This window comes from Tachypleus tridentatus, chromosome 1 (genome assembly GCF_004210375.1).
Source record: "Tachypleus tridentatus isolate NWPU-2018 chromosome 1, ASM421037v1, whole genome shotgun sequence".
In the NCBI taxonomy this organism is placed as follows: Eukaryota; Metazoa; Arthropoda; class Merostomata; order Xiphosura; family Limulidae; genus Tachypleus; species Tachypleus tridentatus.
In genome coordinates, this window is record NC_134825.1 from 44,011,726 (window position 1) to 44,032,386 (window position 20,661).

Here is a 20,661-nt window from a genome sequence, read left to right on the forward strand (position 1 = left end):
TAAAGTGTCAGTGAGTTTGTTCCCATGAATACTGATGTAGCCAGGTATCCACAAAAACTGGATAAAAACAGAAGATAAAGAAAAATGGGCCAGTACTTTTTGAATATCAATAAGAACAGGGTGATTATTAAGGCTAAGTAATTCCAGTATCAGTAAAGAGCTAAGAGAGTTGGTGTAAACAGTACATTCTGTATACTGCATAGCTTCCAGGATAAGAGCTATGGTACCCAACTCAGAAGAAAACACTACAACTGTAGAGAAGATCTTGTGAGCAGCCACCGAGCCACAATAAACCATGGCAGATCTCAAAGAGTCACCTGATTTTGAACCATCAGTATAAATAGAAGAATAGTTCAAAAGATGTTCAGAAAAGACAAAAAAGGGTACTTCCAATAGGAAGTATCTACCTTCCTCAGATAACTGAAAGAAAGATCACAAGTAGGGATGGTAACAAGCCATAGCAGGATGGGCTGATTAGTAAAGGCACCAATATCATCCAATGATACACGCATTAACTTAATGTTGAGAACAGTAGGACTAGGTGGGATGCTATAATAAGAATTAAAATTTAATGGCATACTGCAAGAAAAGTTGCTATTTATGGAGGTAAAGAGAGGGTTTGTGGGACTAAGTGTACAAACTCTGGATTAGACAAGTGTGGAGATCCCCCATGAAGAGTCAATGCTCCAGATGGTGAATGGGGTTCAGCACCTCCAAGGTTGAGATCCTGGCAGAACCATCTATCAGAGACCCATAGTCCAATTTGGAGCATTAAGTATTAATTAGCTCCCCAAGAGGTAGAAAAGAGGATACAAAGAATGTACAGTGCCTTGAACATGTGACATAATAACTGCTTGATGTGAAGAATGAAAATCAGCTTACGGTGAAATATAAGCCCCAAGATATTTGCCTCAGTCACTCAATTGCTAGCAAAGGTGTATGCAAATAGTTTTAAAGAAAGGAAATGTAAAATTGTTAGCTGTGGCCCACTTCAACAAGTAACTGAGGGCAGTCTGAAGATACCTTTTAATAAACCTCATGTTCAACAACCAACATGGCATTAATCTTGGTACTGAAAAGTGTCACACTTAAGACACAGCCCAGAAAGACTCCAAGTTCTTGTGGATTTGGATGTTTGGTGTTTTACCGTGTAAAGCAACTAGGCTATCTATGCATTCTTGTGGAAAAGAATGGGAACTGTCAAACCAACATAGACTTGAAATTACCTGTCCAGTAAAAAGTTCCAAATAAAAATGGGCAAATGGCCTCATAACACATAGAAGTGAAAGCCCTGCAAAATGCTGTATCTCCATGTAGTGTCATAAGCCTTCTCAAGGTCAAAAAACAGATAAATGAGATGTTTCCTCTTGAGGAAGGCTTCCATAATTGACATTTCAAGTCAAATCAGGTGAAGCACTGTCAAAAGAACCCATACTACGTAGACAAGAGAAGGTCATTTGATTAAAAAAAGCCATACCAAACTAAAATTAACCATCCTCTCTAAGACCTTATAGTGACAATTGGTGAAAGCAATTGAACGACAGTTAGAAGGAATCATGGGCTTAGAGAAATGGAAGACAACAGCCTATATCAAGTATTAGGAAAAACTTTCTTCTCCAAGATTAGGTTAAAAACTACTATAATAATAGCAAGAGAAAGAGATGAGAGATGCTACAGCATCTAATAATAAATATTATCAGGTCTGACCAACATACTGCCAGACTAAGGAAGAGAAGCTTGAGTTAAACCAGTGTAAATGGATGATTATAGTCATAAAGACAATTCGCTCAAAAGGAAAGAGGCGCTCACTCCACCTGAGACTTAATGACCAAGAAGGTGAAGGAAGAAACAGGGGTATTAGATGCATGAGAAAAGCTCTTGCTGAGAGTATTGGCAATGTTCTGACATCAGCAACTTCCTGGCCTTTGGAGAGTAGGATGAAAATGAGACAGGAAGTATACTTCCAACTGACCCCCCAAATCTTGTACCATATGATTCTGGAACTGGTGATAGAATTAATTCTAGTTGTGAACTTAATCCAAGATTCCTTCTGGCTTAAATATCTAATCTGCCATGCATGGGTGTGAGCCTGCTGGAAAGCAATGGGTTCAAAAGAGTAGTATACCTGAAAAAGGCATCCAAGACCTGTTTCTGAGCCTTCCATGCCTCCTGGAAAGCAGGACTCCACGCTGGGCGAGGACACCATGGAAAACGTGTTGAGGTCTTAGGAATAGACTAAATAGCTGCCTGGACAATACACTCAGTTACTACAACCACACAGTCATCTATTGATGGCAGACAGATGACAGCAGGATTAAGTTTCAATTGGGTGATGAAATAGGGTTGGTTGGCTTGATCCAACTTCAGTCAAAGAACATGGGTTTAGTAGCACTGGCTATGTCTAATATCCCTCAAAATGACAGGAAAATGATTACTACCCTGTGGGTCACTGTCAAACCTCCAAGAAAAGTGAAAGGGATAGACAGAGAGATCAATGTCAATAAAAAAGCTGACTATGTGTATGAAAATTAGTATAAAAAACCACTATTGAAAAAAGAAAGGTTGTGATCTCAGAGCATATACTCTATAGAACAACCCATCCCAACAGTACCAGAGGGGATTATGCCTATTAAAATCTCCCATGATTAGAAAAGGAGATGGCAACTCTTCAACAAGGGCATGAAGGTCTAATTCATTATCAGTTTCTCCAGGAGACAGGTAGTGAGAATAAACAGTGATGGTATGTCCCTAAAAAAAAAAGGGCTGCAACTGCCTCCAAGGATGTATCGAGCTGCAAAGACAAGGTGGTCACATGCTGGTCGACCAGCAGTACTACCCCTTCAGGGACTTGTCCATTACACAACATGTCATGCCAGTATAAAGAAAACTGCTGAAAGGGGGCTGTATGGGTAGGTTTCAGAAATATGTCCTGTAAAGAATTACACACAGGATAATAGGAATCAATTAAGGTATCATCATTAGAACAGAAACCTCAACAATTCCACTGTAGCAAAGTGGCCATATTTACTTAAGTGGAAAAAAACTGGGTGGATAACCCTACAGTTTATGACTATGCTGTTTTTCTTTATTAGAAGGAGGCCTGTCAACCTCCACGGATCCTACCATGGGTTCAGCAGATAGTTCTCTGTTGGTGGACATAGATTCTAGCAACTGAGAGAGTGAACCAATAATTGTTCTGCATCTCAGGGCTGAAGAAGATAGACCTAAGCAAATGCAAAAAGCTGGGGTCAAAGAAAGTGGACCTGGGCAGTCACTGGAAAGAATGGTGGTGATAGAGACAGGAGTAGATGTTGACTTGTCAACTTGCTTATCCACAGAGAGCAAATGACTCTTCATGGTGGAGAGAAAACCATTATAATTAATATAGTGCAGTTCTAGTTCACACTTGTAGGTGTCATGGTCTTTGTCATCACAATGAGCACATGTCACAGAACCATGACTAGATGCCTTAGAAAGACCTCACCTTTAACACTGGAAACATCTGAAAGGATTGGGAATACATAGCTGTGCCTTTCAATTTTAGATATCATGCCTTGACAGCAGCAGATGGACAAGGTGATGTAAACATCAAAATCAGAACATTGATAAACAGCATAATTCTATCTTTACAAGTGGAAATATGTTGCACATCAGAAATTCTTTGGCTTGAGAAACCAGTGAGGATCTACAACTTGGGATATATTTCAAATCCCTCTTGACAATAACTCTTTGTGAAAAAATCAAAGTAGCGTGAAGAGTAACCTCAATGTGGATACCCTCAATGGCCTTCCAATTCAAAAGGAGTTCAGTGTGTTTTAGAGTAGATATTTTCACCAAGACATTCCTATATCATGCCTTCTTGACTGACTTTGGACAGCCTGAAAATCCCTCTAATTCCTTCTGAATAAGAAAGAGGCATTTGCCCCAAAATTTTGTTAGACAAGGAATGAAAAATCAGAAAACGAGGTAAAGAATCAAGAGGAGTTTAAAATCAGTGGTCAAAATCGTAAAGGTGTGACCATTTACCAATCAGTTGTGTTTTTACCATTTTATTTTTGGTTTTGATAGGAGGATCCATAATAAAAGGAGCATGATTTAGTGTCCACTGATCCCACCAACCATGGAGTCCTACAAGGGGATGCACTACAGTGCCAAACACAAACACTGCAGCAATGCCAGGGTTTTGTGAACACTACCCAAACACCAGCATAAAACATAATGTCTAAGGATGCCCAACACTAGAACTTGGTTAATCCTAGCTTAACAGAACCAGCCAATCAGCCCTTAGGGGGCCCCCAAGGCCACCTATCTACAGGAAATCAAGGACAAAGCAGTGTGCTGGGTTTAGACAGCTGAACTACAAGGTTCCCTGCCTCTCCTACACAGGTCACCACTCATGACAAACACTTGTTTAGATACTTAGATCCCAGAGGAGATAAACTGAAAATACAGAACCTTACCTGGAAGGAACCCCTTCCCATGTACAGAATACAGGAGTCCACCTCGAAGGGGATGTATATATAATGAAAGTTATGCAATACATAAGAGAAACCTATAAAAAGCATGTAAAACCTTTATCATAACATTCTGCAATTTCTGCAAGAAGTTCTAAGTGTTGAATAAATGTTAATTAATAAATATTCTTTTGGTATTTTAACATATATATTACTTACTTGATCTTAAAACACCACGAAAAATAAATGTTTATTACTATCAACTATCTCTTATCCTATGTACAGTTATAAAGAGTTCAAAATTTGTGTTGGTGTTTAAAAAAGTTCTAAATAGTGATTAAATGTTAATTAATAAATATTCTTTTGGTATTTTAACACACGTATACTTGGACTTAAAACATAAAGAAATATTAATGTTTATTATTTCTAAATATCTTTTCCTTTGTACAGTTATGAAGAGTTTAAAATTTGTCAGAATGTCTACATTATTTTTTCTACTTCCTGACCTAGAATACAGTAAAAATACTAAAGAGTGCTATTTAACTCTCTCTTAGAGCACACAGGTACTTGTTTGCATGATAATATTTTATTTTTCTGCATAGTTTTTTATTTGAAATGTAGTGATTAAACAATTACTTTGAGACTGATGAAATAAGTGAAGAGTAGGTGCGTTTCTGAGATACAAAAAATTCGTTTTAACTAAATTATGTTATATTCATTTACTAATTCAAAACGATTTCTCATTATTTTTAACAGAATTCTGTACTAGTCTTTGTAAAGAAAATGCTGTTGATTATAATGTTGGAAATCATTACATATAGGTCATGAAACTGGCAATGCACTTCATGTTGAAGTAAATAATTAGAACATAATCAGTTTATAAGCAACTCCTGTATTTTACTAGTGCAAAATTTTGGCAACTTGAGAGATTTAATCAACAGGTGAACTACTATATAAAGCTTGACTAAAAAATTTATTTTCGTAGCATATATTGCTAAGGTTACCCAGGTTCATTTTTTATTGTTTAAGATTTTCTTTAACATTATAGTATTAAAATATTGTAATATTTTCATGTTTTACTGATTTTTCATAAAGTGACCTATAGACCTATAGAATAACTGCAAATTCAGTTGTAATATTTATTACAAAGAAGATATAAGTATACGAGTTCATGAGAAACAAATAAAAAACTTTTGTACAAAAATATAATGAACAAACTTTCCTCTCCATAACCACAGTTTGTATACTTTCTTCATATGTTAGATACTCGCATTAATATCTAAAATTGGTTTCTCCTTCAAGTTTTTTCTAAACAGAGCAAGCATTACTTTACTGAGTTGAAATAACTAGGTCAGACTTTCCCAGAGCAAGTAGTACTATCCACATACTGGCCAAGAAGGTTATAAAAATGAGATATTACCTAACCTATCATTAGAGAAAACTGCTGTCCACATTCATATATAAGGTGCAGCTTTACAACTGTTTCTCCCATGAGCAGGAGAGGACCAACAGCAAAAGGTAGCTACAATAGTAGCAACTTAATTTTTTTTTTTGTGAAAAATGTATATACACTTGAGTACCTGACAAATTTTGAAAAATTCTATATTAAAACAAATGATAGAAAATGCATTATATGTTTGCAGTCCACAAAAATGCCATTTTCCCCCGTAAGAATGGGTGTCTGCTCTTAAAGGCAAGGAAGACATTTTGCTATGCTAAAGATTTTTTCGGCAGACACTCTTGCCAGTAAGTAGAAGACTTACCTTCTCTGAATTCAGCAATTCCATAATTTCTTGACACTTCAACTTCAAATATAGAATAGTTACATATGTAGGCTGCTAGACGAGTCAGACTCTTCCGTCCACTTCCATCCATTCCTATTAACGACATACTTCCTCTTGGTTGGCAAATCACCCGGATTATTCGACATACTGTACAAGTAAAGAAATATTTCAGTTAATTTTTATTTTAAATTTATTTTGTCAGTTAAAATATACTGTTACAAACGTTTTAATATTTCTGCATTCATTTCAAAATCTAATCAAATGCTTTAATTCCATATCAAAATGCAACAACTTGCATAACCCATTAAGTTCACAAATTAATTTCAGCAAGAGATCATTACTAAAATAAAAAAACATTCATAATATACTGGTGTTTCATTTTTCAAGGACTTTGAAAATTGGCCAATGCTGTGGATATTATTTATACTTAAATTTTAAGAATACTAAATGACATAATAATTCAAAACAGCTCATTCTTTTTTATCTACACAACACATTTCCAAAGTAGTCAAATCTGATTATCACACACACAATATTACACACAATTGTACTAATTTTCAATGTACTTGATATGACACACTTGTTAAGTAAAAGTTGATTGATGTCTAGTCACCAATGAGAAAACTAATAACTCACTGTGCTCAACTGCATCCTGAAAGAGTACCAAATTCATTGCCACCACCTGAGGCATAAGATTATATTCTTCCAGTTTAACCTCCAAATGATTTTTCAAGGTCTGAAAGTTTTGAATGTCTTCATAGATTCCTTGCTCATTCATAAAGCTTCCTATGGAACAGTCTTTAGTATAAACACTTATCAACTATTGAAAATGTATTATTTCTGTGAGTTAGAGAGTGGTGATTGCTGTTGATTGCTGTTACTTTACTTTAATGAAAAAAGCACTTTTTCGAAGTACAGTCAACCTTATAATTCTAGAGGTAAGAGATAATAACCAAAGGAATCTTATGTTGGAATTATACTGAACGTTCTTTTATTTTCTGCTGTGGAACTACCAGTATTTTCACCAACATATATATATATATATCATACAATGCATAATACATCTCTCTGTGTCATTAGTTTAAACTGCAAACCAAATTCCATGGGAAAGTTTTAAAATATTGAACTAAACTAAAATAAACAAATTGTATGAGCAGCAGCACAGACAAATGTTCCTAATGGACAGTAACATTTTTTATCTACATTTTTAATTGTAATAAATGGGAACGGAAAAATAATGGTTTTGATCATTTGTAATATCAAAGTCCTCCACAAAGTATAAAGATATTACACTGTACTATGAAAAAGATAGGATTCATACATGAATGTAGTGGATTGAGAATTTAAACTACATTCACAGACTTGATATCAAGAGTAGTTACCAAGTAACAATGTAGCTGCAATCTATTACATTAAATCAAAGTAGTAAACTTCCAACTAAAGACAGCATATACAGTAAAATTTGGTAATTCAATAATAAATCAATCTCTAAAAAAACACAACAAAAGGTTTGTGAATCTAATATGTGGAAGGACAGCACTTTATTACCCTTGAAATGAAAAACACAAGCTGTAATGCTAAGTTGAAACAAAAAAATGAACACTTTATTACTGGAGAAAAAGAAAGAAACTGGCTGCACATGCTAATGGAAGGACCACTGAAGTATAGTGAAGCTTAATAAACAATGGCATCATATTGTATTTAAATGGAGAAACAAAGTACGAGATTACTATATTTAGCAAAAACAAAAGAAATAAACTTTACTGAAAATAGAATTAAGCAATACATGATCAGTAGCCATCCGTGTAACAGAATAAACAATAACGGGACTTCTCTGGTTCTCTCATAACAGCACAACGAAAGATTTTTCTCGAAAGATGTAGGTAATGTAATTGGAAAATGCCAAAACTGCATTCACAATACACATTCTCTCTATAACTGACAAGTGAGAAAATAGGGATTGGAAAAGAAGAATATCCATATCCTTAATATATAAGTTCAGGTAGGGCACAATGCAACTATCCCATGATACAGTAGTTAAATTTCTTTGATTGATCAAGTTATATAAAGTAACATTTCAGACTGAATTTACACACAACCTCAACTGAATTTATAATTTTTCAGATCAGAACTTAGAAAAATTGTTCAGGTATAAAATGTAGACTAATGTAGAGAAGTGTATGTACTATTTGTGCTGCTAATTGGTCTTTAAGTGTAAGGTCACATAATGTGTAGTTTAACATACCCACAATCCTTCCACCGGATTTTGAACAAAATCAATACATTAAAAAAACTTGTTGCCTTCAGCCATAACAATTAGGTAATAGCCCCTGTAATTATTCCTATTACATATTATGTATTGAAATTGTATTATTGTGAGAAAAAAAAGTTCTAAACAATCCTACAACATTTTTAATAACAATATAGTAATTCAAAAAAATTGTAGTTACTATTTTAACATTAATTAGATATTGTAATTACTTTGTATACTCCATCTCTATTCATAGCAAAAATATACCACAGTAATTGTCTATTTTCCTACCTTGTGATCATGCATTATATGTTGTAATGAACTGTCTTTTTTTTTTTTGCATTATAAATTAAACATGATTTAACATATCATACATAAATTTTATGGTTTCTTTAAATAAACGTCTTGCCTAGATTTAGCAGTCACATTTACATTGCTTTTTTAAAATAAAGATCCCAAAATGGTCAAAACTGATGATTACTTGTATCTGATGAATAAATATAATTTCTTACAGAAAATGGATTGAAACTATGAAGAAAGATAACTGCTAACATACCAAATATTGGCAACTGTTTATTTGGACATATTTTATGATAAGCCTGTTCAAAAATAGTGCCTAACTTGTCACTAATCAGGGACATGAACCATTCTTGATCTTGGTTATTACTCAGACGGTCTGAGAACACTCTGAAACACTCATGAATCCACAGACGTGTTACACTTTGTCTGGTGTCATGAAAATCTTTATGTGCTAGTAGCAACCCTTGAAAAACCTAATAAAAATATTAATAAATACACTTTACTTCTTATATCAATGTTTCAATACTCATACTTATGGCCACACCATGTTATATGAGCACAATCAGAGCCACTCATTCTACTTAACATATTTAGCACTACACATAATGTATTAGTTTTTGTTGTTTTTATTTTATAATCAGGATTTCTCAGCAACAAGATTTAAAGACTAAAAATCATTGATTTATAAATTATGGAAGTTTGTAAATCTGACCTTAAAAATGTTTTTATTAAATTTTTTTCTGTGTAAGAAAAAATGTGAATCAATGTGTAAAATATTAGAAAGTTTTAAAATTCTGGGCTAATTTTTGGTAACTAGTTAACTGATCTTTGGGCAAATATAACATGATGCTGCCGAACTATTTATTGAAGCAGAATTTCATTCAAGTTTTAACAATCTGTACATATCATAACTTGTCATTATTTTGAAAATAAAGAACCAGACTAGAAAGTAATGGAAACATAAAACAAATTTAATTTTAAGTTAATGAAAACTTCAAAGTATTTTTAAATCATGTCCTGTGTATTATATTCCAACCTCATACATGATTATAAAGCTGTCCTTATGTAATAAAGAACTAAAAATATTCGATTAATCAGATGTGGAAAACTTTTGAGGATAAATTTTTAAGTATTCAAGATAAATATATTCCTTATAGAAAGAAAATAGCATTTGCAAGTAAAAAAAAAGTTGACACACAAAAAGTATAAGAGATTAAATTAAAGAAAAGCATAATAAATTTAAACTGACTGTTATAACAGGAGATTTAGAAGATTAAAAAAGTTAGTGAAACAAGAACTTAGAACATCAAAAAGGATGTATGAGAAAAGGTTAGTTGATAATAAAAAAAATTAATAGTAAGAATTTCTTCAAATACTCTAATGGCAAACGTGAGGATAGGAACCTTGAGTAATGATAAAGGAAGGCTTGTATCTGATGATTATGAGGTGGTTGGGGTTATTAGATATTGTTTTTTCCTCAGTTTTTGCTAATGAATATTTAAGCAGTACTCCACACATTGAAAAGTTGATAGATGGAAACAAGGTTGAACTAGATTACTGCATTAATTCTGAGCTGTAAAAGAAAAAGAAGTGGGATGTTTAGAAAATAATAAGATTCCTGAACCAGATAATATTTCTCCAATGATTTTGAAGGAAGTTAAAAATTTGATATGTGAGCAACTTATTACAATTTTTTGTTAGTTCTAGAATAGTGAGCAGGTACCAGATGATTGGGAGTTAGCTACTTTAACTCCTCTTTTCAAGGGAGGTGATAAAAATTGTCCCAGTAATTATAGATCCTTTAGTCTTACATCAGTTATGGAAAGGGTTTCGTTAAATCTATTACAAGATGTTTTTCAAAGTCATTTAATAAAGTTTAGAGTTTTACTAGAAAGTCAATAAGATTTCTTTAAAGAAAATTTTTGTCTTGTAAGTCTTTTAACATTTTTGAAAAAAGTTATTGCTAATGTAGATAAAGGTAAGATTATAGATTTGGTGTATCTGATTTTTCAGAAACCATTTGACAAGTTGCCACACAAAAGGCTTGTAAAAACTATCTCTATAGGTTTGAGGGATAAGTTAACTAATTGGATAGAAGAGTGGATTGATGGGAGAAAGCAAAGAGTTGTTATAAATGGAGTTCAATAAAAGTAGATTAATGTTACAAGTGGTGTACCTCAAGGCTCAGTCTTAGGACCATTGCTCTTTATGGTTTATATTAATAACATAGATGAAGAAGTGGTCAAAATATTACTTAAATTTGCAAATAATATTAAGGTATTGGGTGTTGCTAGCTGAGAAGAGGATGCTGATGATTTACAAAAGAATTAAGATCATAGTGAGTTGGACAAATCAATGGTAGGTAGGTTTTAATATTATTATTATAAATAATTCCAAGATAATTCATAAGGGTTACCATAATTTGAATTATAAGTATAATTTGGATAGGAATAACCTTGACAATGTCAATGAAGGAATGGAATCTTGATGTGGTCAGTCTCTAAGGCCATCTAAGTAGTGTGCTGTGTTGCTAGTGGTAGGACAAATAGTATTTTAGGTTACAATTTCATCATATAGGTCACTGGCTAGGTGACATTTGGAATACTGTTTTCAGCTTTGAGTTACTTACCTTAAAAAAGACATTGAATGGTTGAAAATGATTCAAAGAAGGGTTACTAAGAATGGTGCTTGAGATAAAGGAGTTGTCATATGAGGAGAGGCTGAAATGTCTCAAATTCATTTCTCTTGAAAAATATAAGAATTAGGAGGATTCTGATTGAGGTGTTTAATATTGTAATAAAGGGAATTGATAGTATTGATGAATCATGAGATGGACCAATAGGTCCTATGCTGTTCCAAAACATCTGTTATAAATAATTCCTACAATTAAGTAAAATGCAAAAAATAATGAAAAACAATGTATGAATTTTAATTCACTTAACAACTTTTGAAAACTGTTCTTGAAAGATATTTTGATATACATTGATAAACGTATATTATTACCCTCTAAATATATCAGGAATAAATTGTTTTAATGTATTTTTTAGTTTAATACAATATGCATGTATAATACTGAAAGAGCCTTACATGGCAAAACTAACTACAAATACTAACTTTTGGCATACATGTAATTAAAAAAAGTTATCCTTAGTTTGATCTCGCTTGTATATTTATCAAGTTGATTAAAAATCGTTATAGTTGGATGTTATTATTAGTTGAATCCTAAAAAAAGTTTGTTATTCTCTTACCTTAACTTACATCTGTAAGAACTTACAATTACCTGCAAACTATTTTTACCTCTGCACACTTTGGTTAAACACTGTAAATTTTCATTTATTTCTAAGTTAATGTTACCAGTAATTGTCGCTTTAAAATTTGATAATTGTTCCTAGACCCTTCAATCTTAACCTTTATCTATTAAATTCAAAAGGTTTAAAAGTACATGTACAACTATTTTCTAAGAGCCAATATTACCTTTGATATATCCCTCAAATTGAACAGGTAATGGATATTTGCAGGAGTAGGCAGCAGGTGAGAAACTACAGCTTTATAAACATCTAAAGTGGCTTGTACCATAAATTCTGCTAAGGGTTTGACATCCTCTTCAAAACTGATAAACTTCTGACTGATCATGGAACCAAAGATACGATGGATCTCAACATCCTTTACAACAAAGAAATTATGACATAATGCAATGTGATGAAAACTATAATCTTTTTTACTGAAATATGTCTAAAAATGTGTTAAGAAATAAAAACTTGATGACTTATTGAAAAATATTAAAAGTAAAATTACAAAACTGTCATATCTACAACTCCTAAGTTTAACAGAACAGGATACTGAAATAATTAATCTCAGTGATAAAAGAAAAAAAATTATATATTTAGTAATTATAATTCCAACTAGACCTATTGTCAGTCTTGGTTTTGTAATATAATTTAAATTTTCAAATACAATTATCCAGACCAATGATTGTATCAAAAGTACTTGAACATTAAGCCCAAACAGTGACATTACCTAATTCACAAAAATGTATAATTCCTTCCACAAAAGGTATAATATAATTTAATTTATTATCAATACCCACACAGAATTTTGATTAGTTTTAATATTTCTAAATTTCTCATTAATTTGCTTATATAAAATAGCTCTTGTACTTTTTTAACATTACATAAAATTGTTAACAGGCAACTTCTAAGAATAATAAGGAATAATAAAAATTATTTGAAACAAACGGTCTCAAGTAATAATTAAAAATACTCATATAACTCCATGCCAGACCACAATATCATACGTTATAATTTCAATCCGAGGCAATATTCCCTTAGTTTAATTTTTTATCAGAATTTGTGTGGATTTGTAAATCCAGTTCCACAGACAAGTGCTCTATCAAATACAATAAAGGGTTAAACCACTAACCTATTTTCATAAGGAACTTTTCAACAACTTATACTACCATATTCTTCTTCTCTCATAAAGAACTTTTCAACAACTTATACTACCATATTCTTCTACTCTCATAAGGAGCTTTTTCACAACTTATACTACCATATTCTTCTACTCTCATAAGGAGCTTTTTAACAACTTATACTACCATATTCTTCTACTCTCATAAGGAGCTTTTTAACAACTTATACTACCATATTCTTCTTCTCTCATAAAGAACTTTTCAACAACTTATATTTCCACATTATTCTACGCTCATAAGGAGCTTTTCAACAACTTATACTACCATATTCTTCTTCTCTCATAAAGAACTTTTCAACAACTTATATTTCCACATTATTCTATGCTCATAAGGAGCTTTTTAACAACTTATACTACCATATTCTTCTTCTCTCATAAGGAGCTTTTTAACAACTTATACTACCATATTCTTCTTCTCTCATAAAGAACTTTTCAACAACTTATATTTCCACATTATTCTATGCTCATAAGGAGCTTTTTAACAACTTATACTACCATATTCTTCTTCTCTCATAAAGAACTTTGTCAACAACTGATATTACCATATTCTTCTGCTCTCGTAAACAAGACCCATCTTTTGGCCTTGTCTCATGGTCATGAGACAAAAAACTAGATGCAAATTCTTCTGTAGCAGTTCAATTTTTGCTCTTTCTGAGCTAAGTGTAAAATCTAGAGCTCTTGCATGCCACACAAGTTCTCTATCAACTGAGCATAAGAGTTAACTCAGTAGTTAATTTTTGTTAAAGTACCTTTCAAACAACTGAAAGTACCAGAAGAGTATATCAATAAATTACATGAAATATGCAAAGATTCTGAAATATTTTCATTTTAATATCAAAGATATAAATAATACATATAACAGCTTCTCAAAGAAAAATATGGACAATTTCATTAAAAATAAGTGACTACTGAATTTACAATTAACTCAACAAAATTTAGAAATTTACTAGTCTTGGAATATATTAGTGTTAAACCCAAGAATATCTGAAACTTATTACATAATAAGTCATACAATCTTTCTCCAAATTTCAAAATACTTGAATAATTAATACAATGAGAATCACATCTCTTAAAACCTATATTCTTCTAATCCTACATACAATTACTTTTAGTGTGGTGAGAAAAGGACTAAGAACACTATATATATATATAATTATAAAAATTAAAAATGGACCACACTGTATAGTTTCTCTTATTTAATTACCATCAGTATCTGTTCTAAACCTTGATAGTAGTTAAATAACAAAAACTAAAATATGATCCATTTTTAATTTTAAAAAAGATAAACATTTCTACTTTTTATGATATTAAGTTACATGTTCAAAAACCCTAAGATGTTAATAAAAGTATTATTATTATTAAATCACATATTTCCCATGATCTTAAAACATTTAAGATATCAAGAGGCAGTTCTAAACCTGTGGAAAAGTCACATTGATGAGGTTGAAGTGGTTTTGCAGACGCTGAGAAATTGTATTTCTTCCACCTACAGGACAACCCATAGCAGCAAGAAGGAACATATTCTAAAATAAAAAATGAATATTTTATTGGTATTTAAAAAAAATAATTTATGTTATAAATATGTGAAAATTACATTATTAGAAAGAGATATAAAAGTTTTCGTATTAAAATATTTTGTAAAATAGCCACTTTTAACCTAGATAATGAATGTAGTACTAGCCAACCATCATAACAGGTCAAGTTTTATATCTTGGAACAGAAACGTATATCTTTAAATTCTTTTGATGTGTATTGTTTTATTACAAAATCATGGCTTCAAAACAGATAAACTGTAAAATTTAATGCTTTTGTTAAAATACTATTTTTGAAAAAAACATCAGCACTAACAAACATATTCATGGTACTATTTGTAGAGTAACTATTATTAATATACAAGTCCAACATACATGATTATGAACATTGTTTTTATCATTTCAAGTTGATTTTTTTGAGAAGCTACAATATAAAAGATGCATAAATAATTAATTCAAAAAATATTCCTGAAATGTTAAAAAGATACTTTATAAAGCTTTTAGGCTTTTTTATTAAACATAAAAATGTATTTCAAGTTACATATATCATAAAGATACACTAAGACAAAGCAACATGCGAACCTATTTTTAAAATTAGTTGCAATAATTCTTACCTGAATATATTTTACAATTTGCTTTCTTCTATCATACCAAAATTTATAGTCTAACCATATACGAATAAGTTCAAGTGGAGGCTGAGATCCAAACACATCTTTATGTGGCAGATTAAAGTCATCCATGAATGTCATTAATTTCTTACCACCAAAAGGGACATAAGTTTCCTTTGTGCGTTTCTCAAGTTTGCTTTCAATTATTTCCTGAACATTATGGGATGAGGTCTGACCACACAAAAAATTTAATAAATAGTGTAAATGAAAATATTTTGAAGAAATGAAAACTGTGATTTTATTCTATAATTTAAACAATCTGAAAAAATACCTTGTGTTATAAGTAACAATTAATGCAGATTATTTGTTTTTATCATTAACAAAAATATATCATATATATTTTACAAAAATGATAAATAGTAACACTTATAACAAATTTTTAGTTATAGAAACAGGTTACTTAAAAACCCTATAAACTAGAATGGACATACCTTAGAACAAAGAAAGCTCCATAAGGACTACAGATGAACAATAGAATTGTATGTACCAAATATGTGTACAGTGTAATTACTGACTAATGTGCATGTGTATTTGTGATATGCAACTAACACCTAATATCAATTTCCTACAGCATATATTTCACATTTCCAAAACATATAATGTCTTTTAAAGTTTTAATTCAGAACTTAATAAATCCATGATAAAACTTTGTAGAACAGACAGCAACTGCCTGTTGTGGAGACACAAGTGTAGAGGATGACGTTTCAAAAGTGACCTGAAGATGAAAAGCAGGAAACTTTTGAAATATCGTCCTCTAAACTTGTGACTCCACAACAGGCAGTTGCTGTCCATTCTACAAAGGTTCATCATGAATACTCTACCTAAACAATCTATCAAAGAATAATAAATCCAGTTGATGTTATGTGGTAATTAAACCATGTTACCGTCCTTAGCATGATCCCAGGTGCCACTTTCTCTAACATGATTCAGTCAAAATAAAAGTTATCTAAAGTTTAAAGGGATACTTGTATCATGCTACACATTACTTGTATGCATGTGTGTGTGAGAGACTACTCTGAGTGTCATGCAGAGCAAAAATACTTTCAGATTTCTATTTATGACTTGTCAGTTCTAAAGAAATTGCATTGTGAGAGTGGTTAATTTTAGCTCCTTCAGATAAATTAGTTTCTGTTTTTAAAGAAGGCAAAATCTAGAATGTTGTATTCTTCACTAAGAATATGTTGAATGTCTATTGTCAAATGTTTATCATCAAACAAATATACCACATTTTTTCTCACATAATAGCTGTTCTCATTTAGTGCTGTCCTCTGTATGCACAATTTTTGCTTGTCTTGACACTCCCACCTACACTTACATGTTTTATATGGTACAGCTATACCGTAGTATGCAAATACATATGCACAACAACCATCCACCAATAAGAGTGCAACACAACCTTCAGTTACAGCTGACTATTTTTATACTGTGGATCCTAATTAGATAGAAAAGAAGCAGTGGAAGTGGGGTGAATGGGTGGTAAGTGTGAGAGAATGTAAGTATTTATCTGAAATAAATGCAGGAAAATTATAACATCCAGTACAATACCTTACATTCTCTCACATAACAGCTAGAATTCAACAATGAATTGGTGGAGGGACCCATGTAAAAGTTACCCAGATAAGTACCCTTTAGAAGGAATCAGAAGGGGTGAGAAACCTCAAAGGAGAGAGACATACACACCTGTGGAAGACTGCACCACATTTATACCAGGTATACTATATGCTCATGGAATAAAATGTGTGTCATAAAGATAGGTGGAAATGACACACATCCAATAAGTAAGTGCATCAGACTGTAATGTCAACTCCAGTCCAAAACTAAGCTGCACTGAGTATTTGTTAATCAGTTTGCAATAGGAAGAGGGTCCCAACTTTATTAACCTCAAGCCAAGAAATTGGAAGGAAAATTGATATCACATTCCAAAAACCCAGAAAATAAACATCTATGCAGATCCAAAATTCAATTAACAGATTGCTATCTCTGAACCTGATATCCAGGCAATGGTAGGAAGACAGAATGCAATTGGTGGGTTAACTGCAATCCAAAACCAAGTGTGAGAACTTATGGTTGCTAGTTCTGCTCCAATTCAACATCTAACCATCTGGATATCAATATACAGGCAGCAGTAGGATGAGAAATTTCAGATGGAGACACTGACAGAACACTATCATCCTACTTTCTAATGAGTGGGAGTAGACAAACTTTGGAGGCTTCCTCTATGGTCCACCACCCTAGCAACTAGGAGCTGGTAAGTGGCAAGGACTCCTGTACTCCACATGAAGAAGGGGGGACAATGCAACACAGAAGGAAGTGCAAGGTTAAAGCAGGTATACATATGGAAGGGAAAGAAATAGGTGTGAATGGAATGTTCCCTTCATAAGCTATTTACATATTTGAATAAAAATGAAACTACTAACCAGATACAGGAGAATGTAAGTACAGGTCGGTTGTTTACATTTACTAGTGCAGAGCAACTAAGCTATCTGAATCAAATAATAGGTAAAAATTGAAAATAAAAGTAAAACCATTAAAATACATAAAAAAGAATAATGTTAAAAAAGTCCAATTTTTGAATTAAAAACTTAAATAGAATTGAAATGGCCAATGGCCCTTAAAAATTTAAAAATACATTTAAAAAGACATTTGCAGATGGTGGAGGTGTAGAAGAGGTTCATGAAACTCAGTGCACAAATTCGGAACTGGAGAAGTGCAGAAAGCCCCTGTGCAGAACCAAAGCCCCAGATGGTGAATAGGGTCCAACATCTTCAAGGCTGAGGTCCTGGCAGAGCCATAGCCCATGGACCCATAGTACAGTTTTAATCAAATGAGGATCTGATAGATCTTTAGCATTGAATATCAAGAGGTGGAAGTGAGGACATGGAGGATGTTAAATGTCCTTGTGCACTTGACAAGTAACTGTTTGACGTGTGAAATGAAAGTCAGCTTACAGTCAACTACAAGCCCCAAGAACTTTGCCTTGGGGACCATTGGAAGCACAACTTCTCCAAGACAGAGCTTAGGATCTGGGTGAATACCCTGTTGGTGGCAAAAGTGCATGCAAATGGTTTTTGAGAGTAAAAAAGTAAAACCATTTGCTGTGGTTCACTACAGTAGATGAATGAAAGCAGCCTGTAGCCTCTGTTCAATAAATCTCATGCTCAATGACAAACACGACGTGTGGAAGTTTTTGACATAGAGTCCATTTGCAACTGTAGGGAAGAGGTGTCCACTGATGGCATTAATCTTTAAAATGAAAAGTGTGACACTCAAGATACAGCACCAAAAGACTTCAAGTTCCTTTGAGAAAGAAAGGGAAAGTGTCAAACCCACATGGACTTGCAATCATCGACCCATCAAAAAATGTTTAATAAAAATGAGCAAATGGCCATGCAACCCATATGAGTGGAGGTCTCGCAGTATGCCATACCTCCTTGTAATATCATAAGCCTTCCCAAGGTAAAAAATATAGAAACAAGATGTTGTTGCTTGAGAAAGGTTCCCCTGATTGATGTTTCAAATCAAAACAGGTGGTCCATGGTGGATTGCTGTTATTGGAACCCACACTGGGTGGGCAAGAGGAGAATGTCTGATTCTAGAAACCTAAACAAGACAAGCACTAACCATCCTCTCTAAGATCTTACAGAGACAGCTCACCAAAGCAACTGGATGATATTTGGAAGGAGTATTGGGAGCATACCAAGACTTAGAAAATGGGAGGGCAATAGCATGGCTCCAAGCATTAGGAAAAACATTATCCTGCCAGATCCATTTAAAAACAACTAGAAAAATAGCAAGAGAGGCAGAAAAAGATGGCTAAGAATTTTGTAGTGAATATCATCAGGTCCAACTGATGTACTGCCGGACCGATGAAGAGCAAGCTTGAGTTCCACTAGTGTAAATGGAGGATTATACTCATAGAGAAGATCAGCCAAAATGGAAAGAAGCAATCGCTCTGTCCCAGTAGTGTTAGGGGTTGAAAAGAAGTGTTAGATAAGTGGGATTAGCTTTCACCAAGAGTATTGGTGATGGTTTGGGCATAAGCAATGTCTTGGCTGTCAGACAGCAAAATTGAAAGGGGGCAGAAGTATAATACCCACTAACCTTCCAAATCTTTTTATACATGACTTTGGAACTGGTGGTAGAAGAGAGGCTAGTTGTGAACTTAATCCAAGATCCCTTCTGGCTTTGACCCCTTACCTGCCAAGCATGAGCAGTGTGCGATACATAATAAAGATATCCCAGGTCCATTTTTGAGCCTTCCATGCCATGTAGCATGTAGAATTCCACCATGTATGAGGACACCATGGAAAATATATTGAGGTTTTAGAAATAGACTGGACAGTTGCTTGAACAATACAGCCAGTTACTGCTGCCACATAGTCATCTAGCAACAGCTTACAGTCAACAACAGGATCAAGTACTGAGAGAGCAGTGAGAGAGGGCCAGTTGGCCTAGTTCAGTTTCCACTGAGGAACATGGGGCAGGTGGTATCAACTATGGCCAGTCTCCCTCAAAATGACAGGAAAATGATCACTGCACTGTGTGTCACTATCAACTCCCCAAGAGAAATGAGAGAAAAGTGAAGGGGAGCAGATAGAAAGATCTATAGCAGGAAAAGACTAACAAGGTGCATGAAAATAGGTATAAGAGCCAGTACTGAAAGAGAAGGGTTGTGATTCAAGAGCATACGCTCCATAGAATAACTCTCCCCATCAATATCAGCACTACCCCAGAGGGAATTATGTCCATTAAAATCCTCCATGATTAAAAAGAAAGAAGGTCACTGTTCAATGAGAGCATAAAGGTCTGGTTGATCATACACCTCTCCAGGAAACAGGTAGAGAGAACAAAAAGTGATGGTACAACCCAATGAAACATGGATGGCTACAGCCTCCAAAGGTGTATTCAGTAGCAAAGACAAGAAGGGCACATGCTGATCGACCAGAAGTGCCATCTCTCCATGCAGTGGTCCATCACACAAATGTCACTTCTGTACAAATAAAACTGCTAAAAGGTGACTGAATCAGCAGGTTTCAGAAACTTTTCCTGTAAGGAGAGACATATAGGGTGATAAGAATCAATCAAATCCTTAATGTTATCTATATTCAAATGGAAACCTTGAATGTTCCATTGTAACATTGTGACCATTTTTATTTACACAGAGTACTGAGTGGAGAACCTTGAAGTTTACAACTACATTGTTTT

General features: G+C 33.3%; 1 protein-coding gene across 1 annotated transcript in view; it reads right to left on the bottom strand.

Moving 5' to 3' along the window:
- LOC143232393 (dynein axonemal heavy chain 2-like) overlaps window positions 1-19,746 on the bottom strand; it is a 55,660-nt gene extending 35,914 nt beyond the window's left edge. The window contains exons 1-9 of the mRNA XM_076467775.1: window positions 19,654-19,746; window positions 19,111-19,212; window positions 18,433-18,492; window positions 15,403-15,627; window positions 14,675-14,779; window positions 12,264-12,452; window positions 9,046-9,262; window positions 6,875-7,024; window positions 6,218-6,385 (exon numbers count right to left, since the gene is read on the bottom strand). Coding sequence (XP_076323890.1) covers window positions 6,218-6,385; window positions 6,875-7,024; window positions 9,046-9,262; window positions 12,264-12,452; window positions 14,675-14,779; window positions 15,403-15,627; window positions 18,433-18,492; window positions 19,111-19,212; window positions 19,654-19,746 — 1,309 coding nt within the window. The remainder of the gene's footprint in view (window positions 1-6,217; window positions 6,386-6,874; window positions 7,025-9,045; window positions 9,263-12,263; window positions 12,453-14,674; window positions 14,780-15,402; window positions 15,628-18,432; window positions 18,493-19,110; window positions 19,213-19,653) is intronic.
- Window positions 19,747-20,661: the final 915 nt, after the last annotated feature.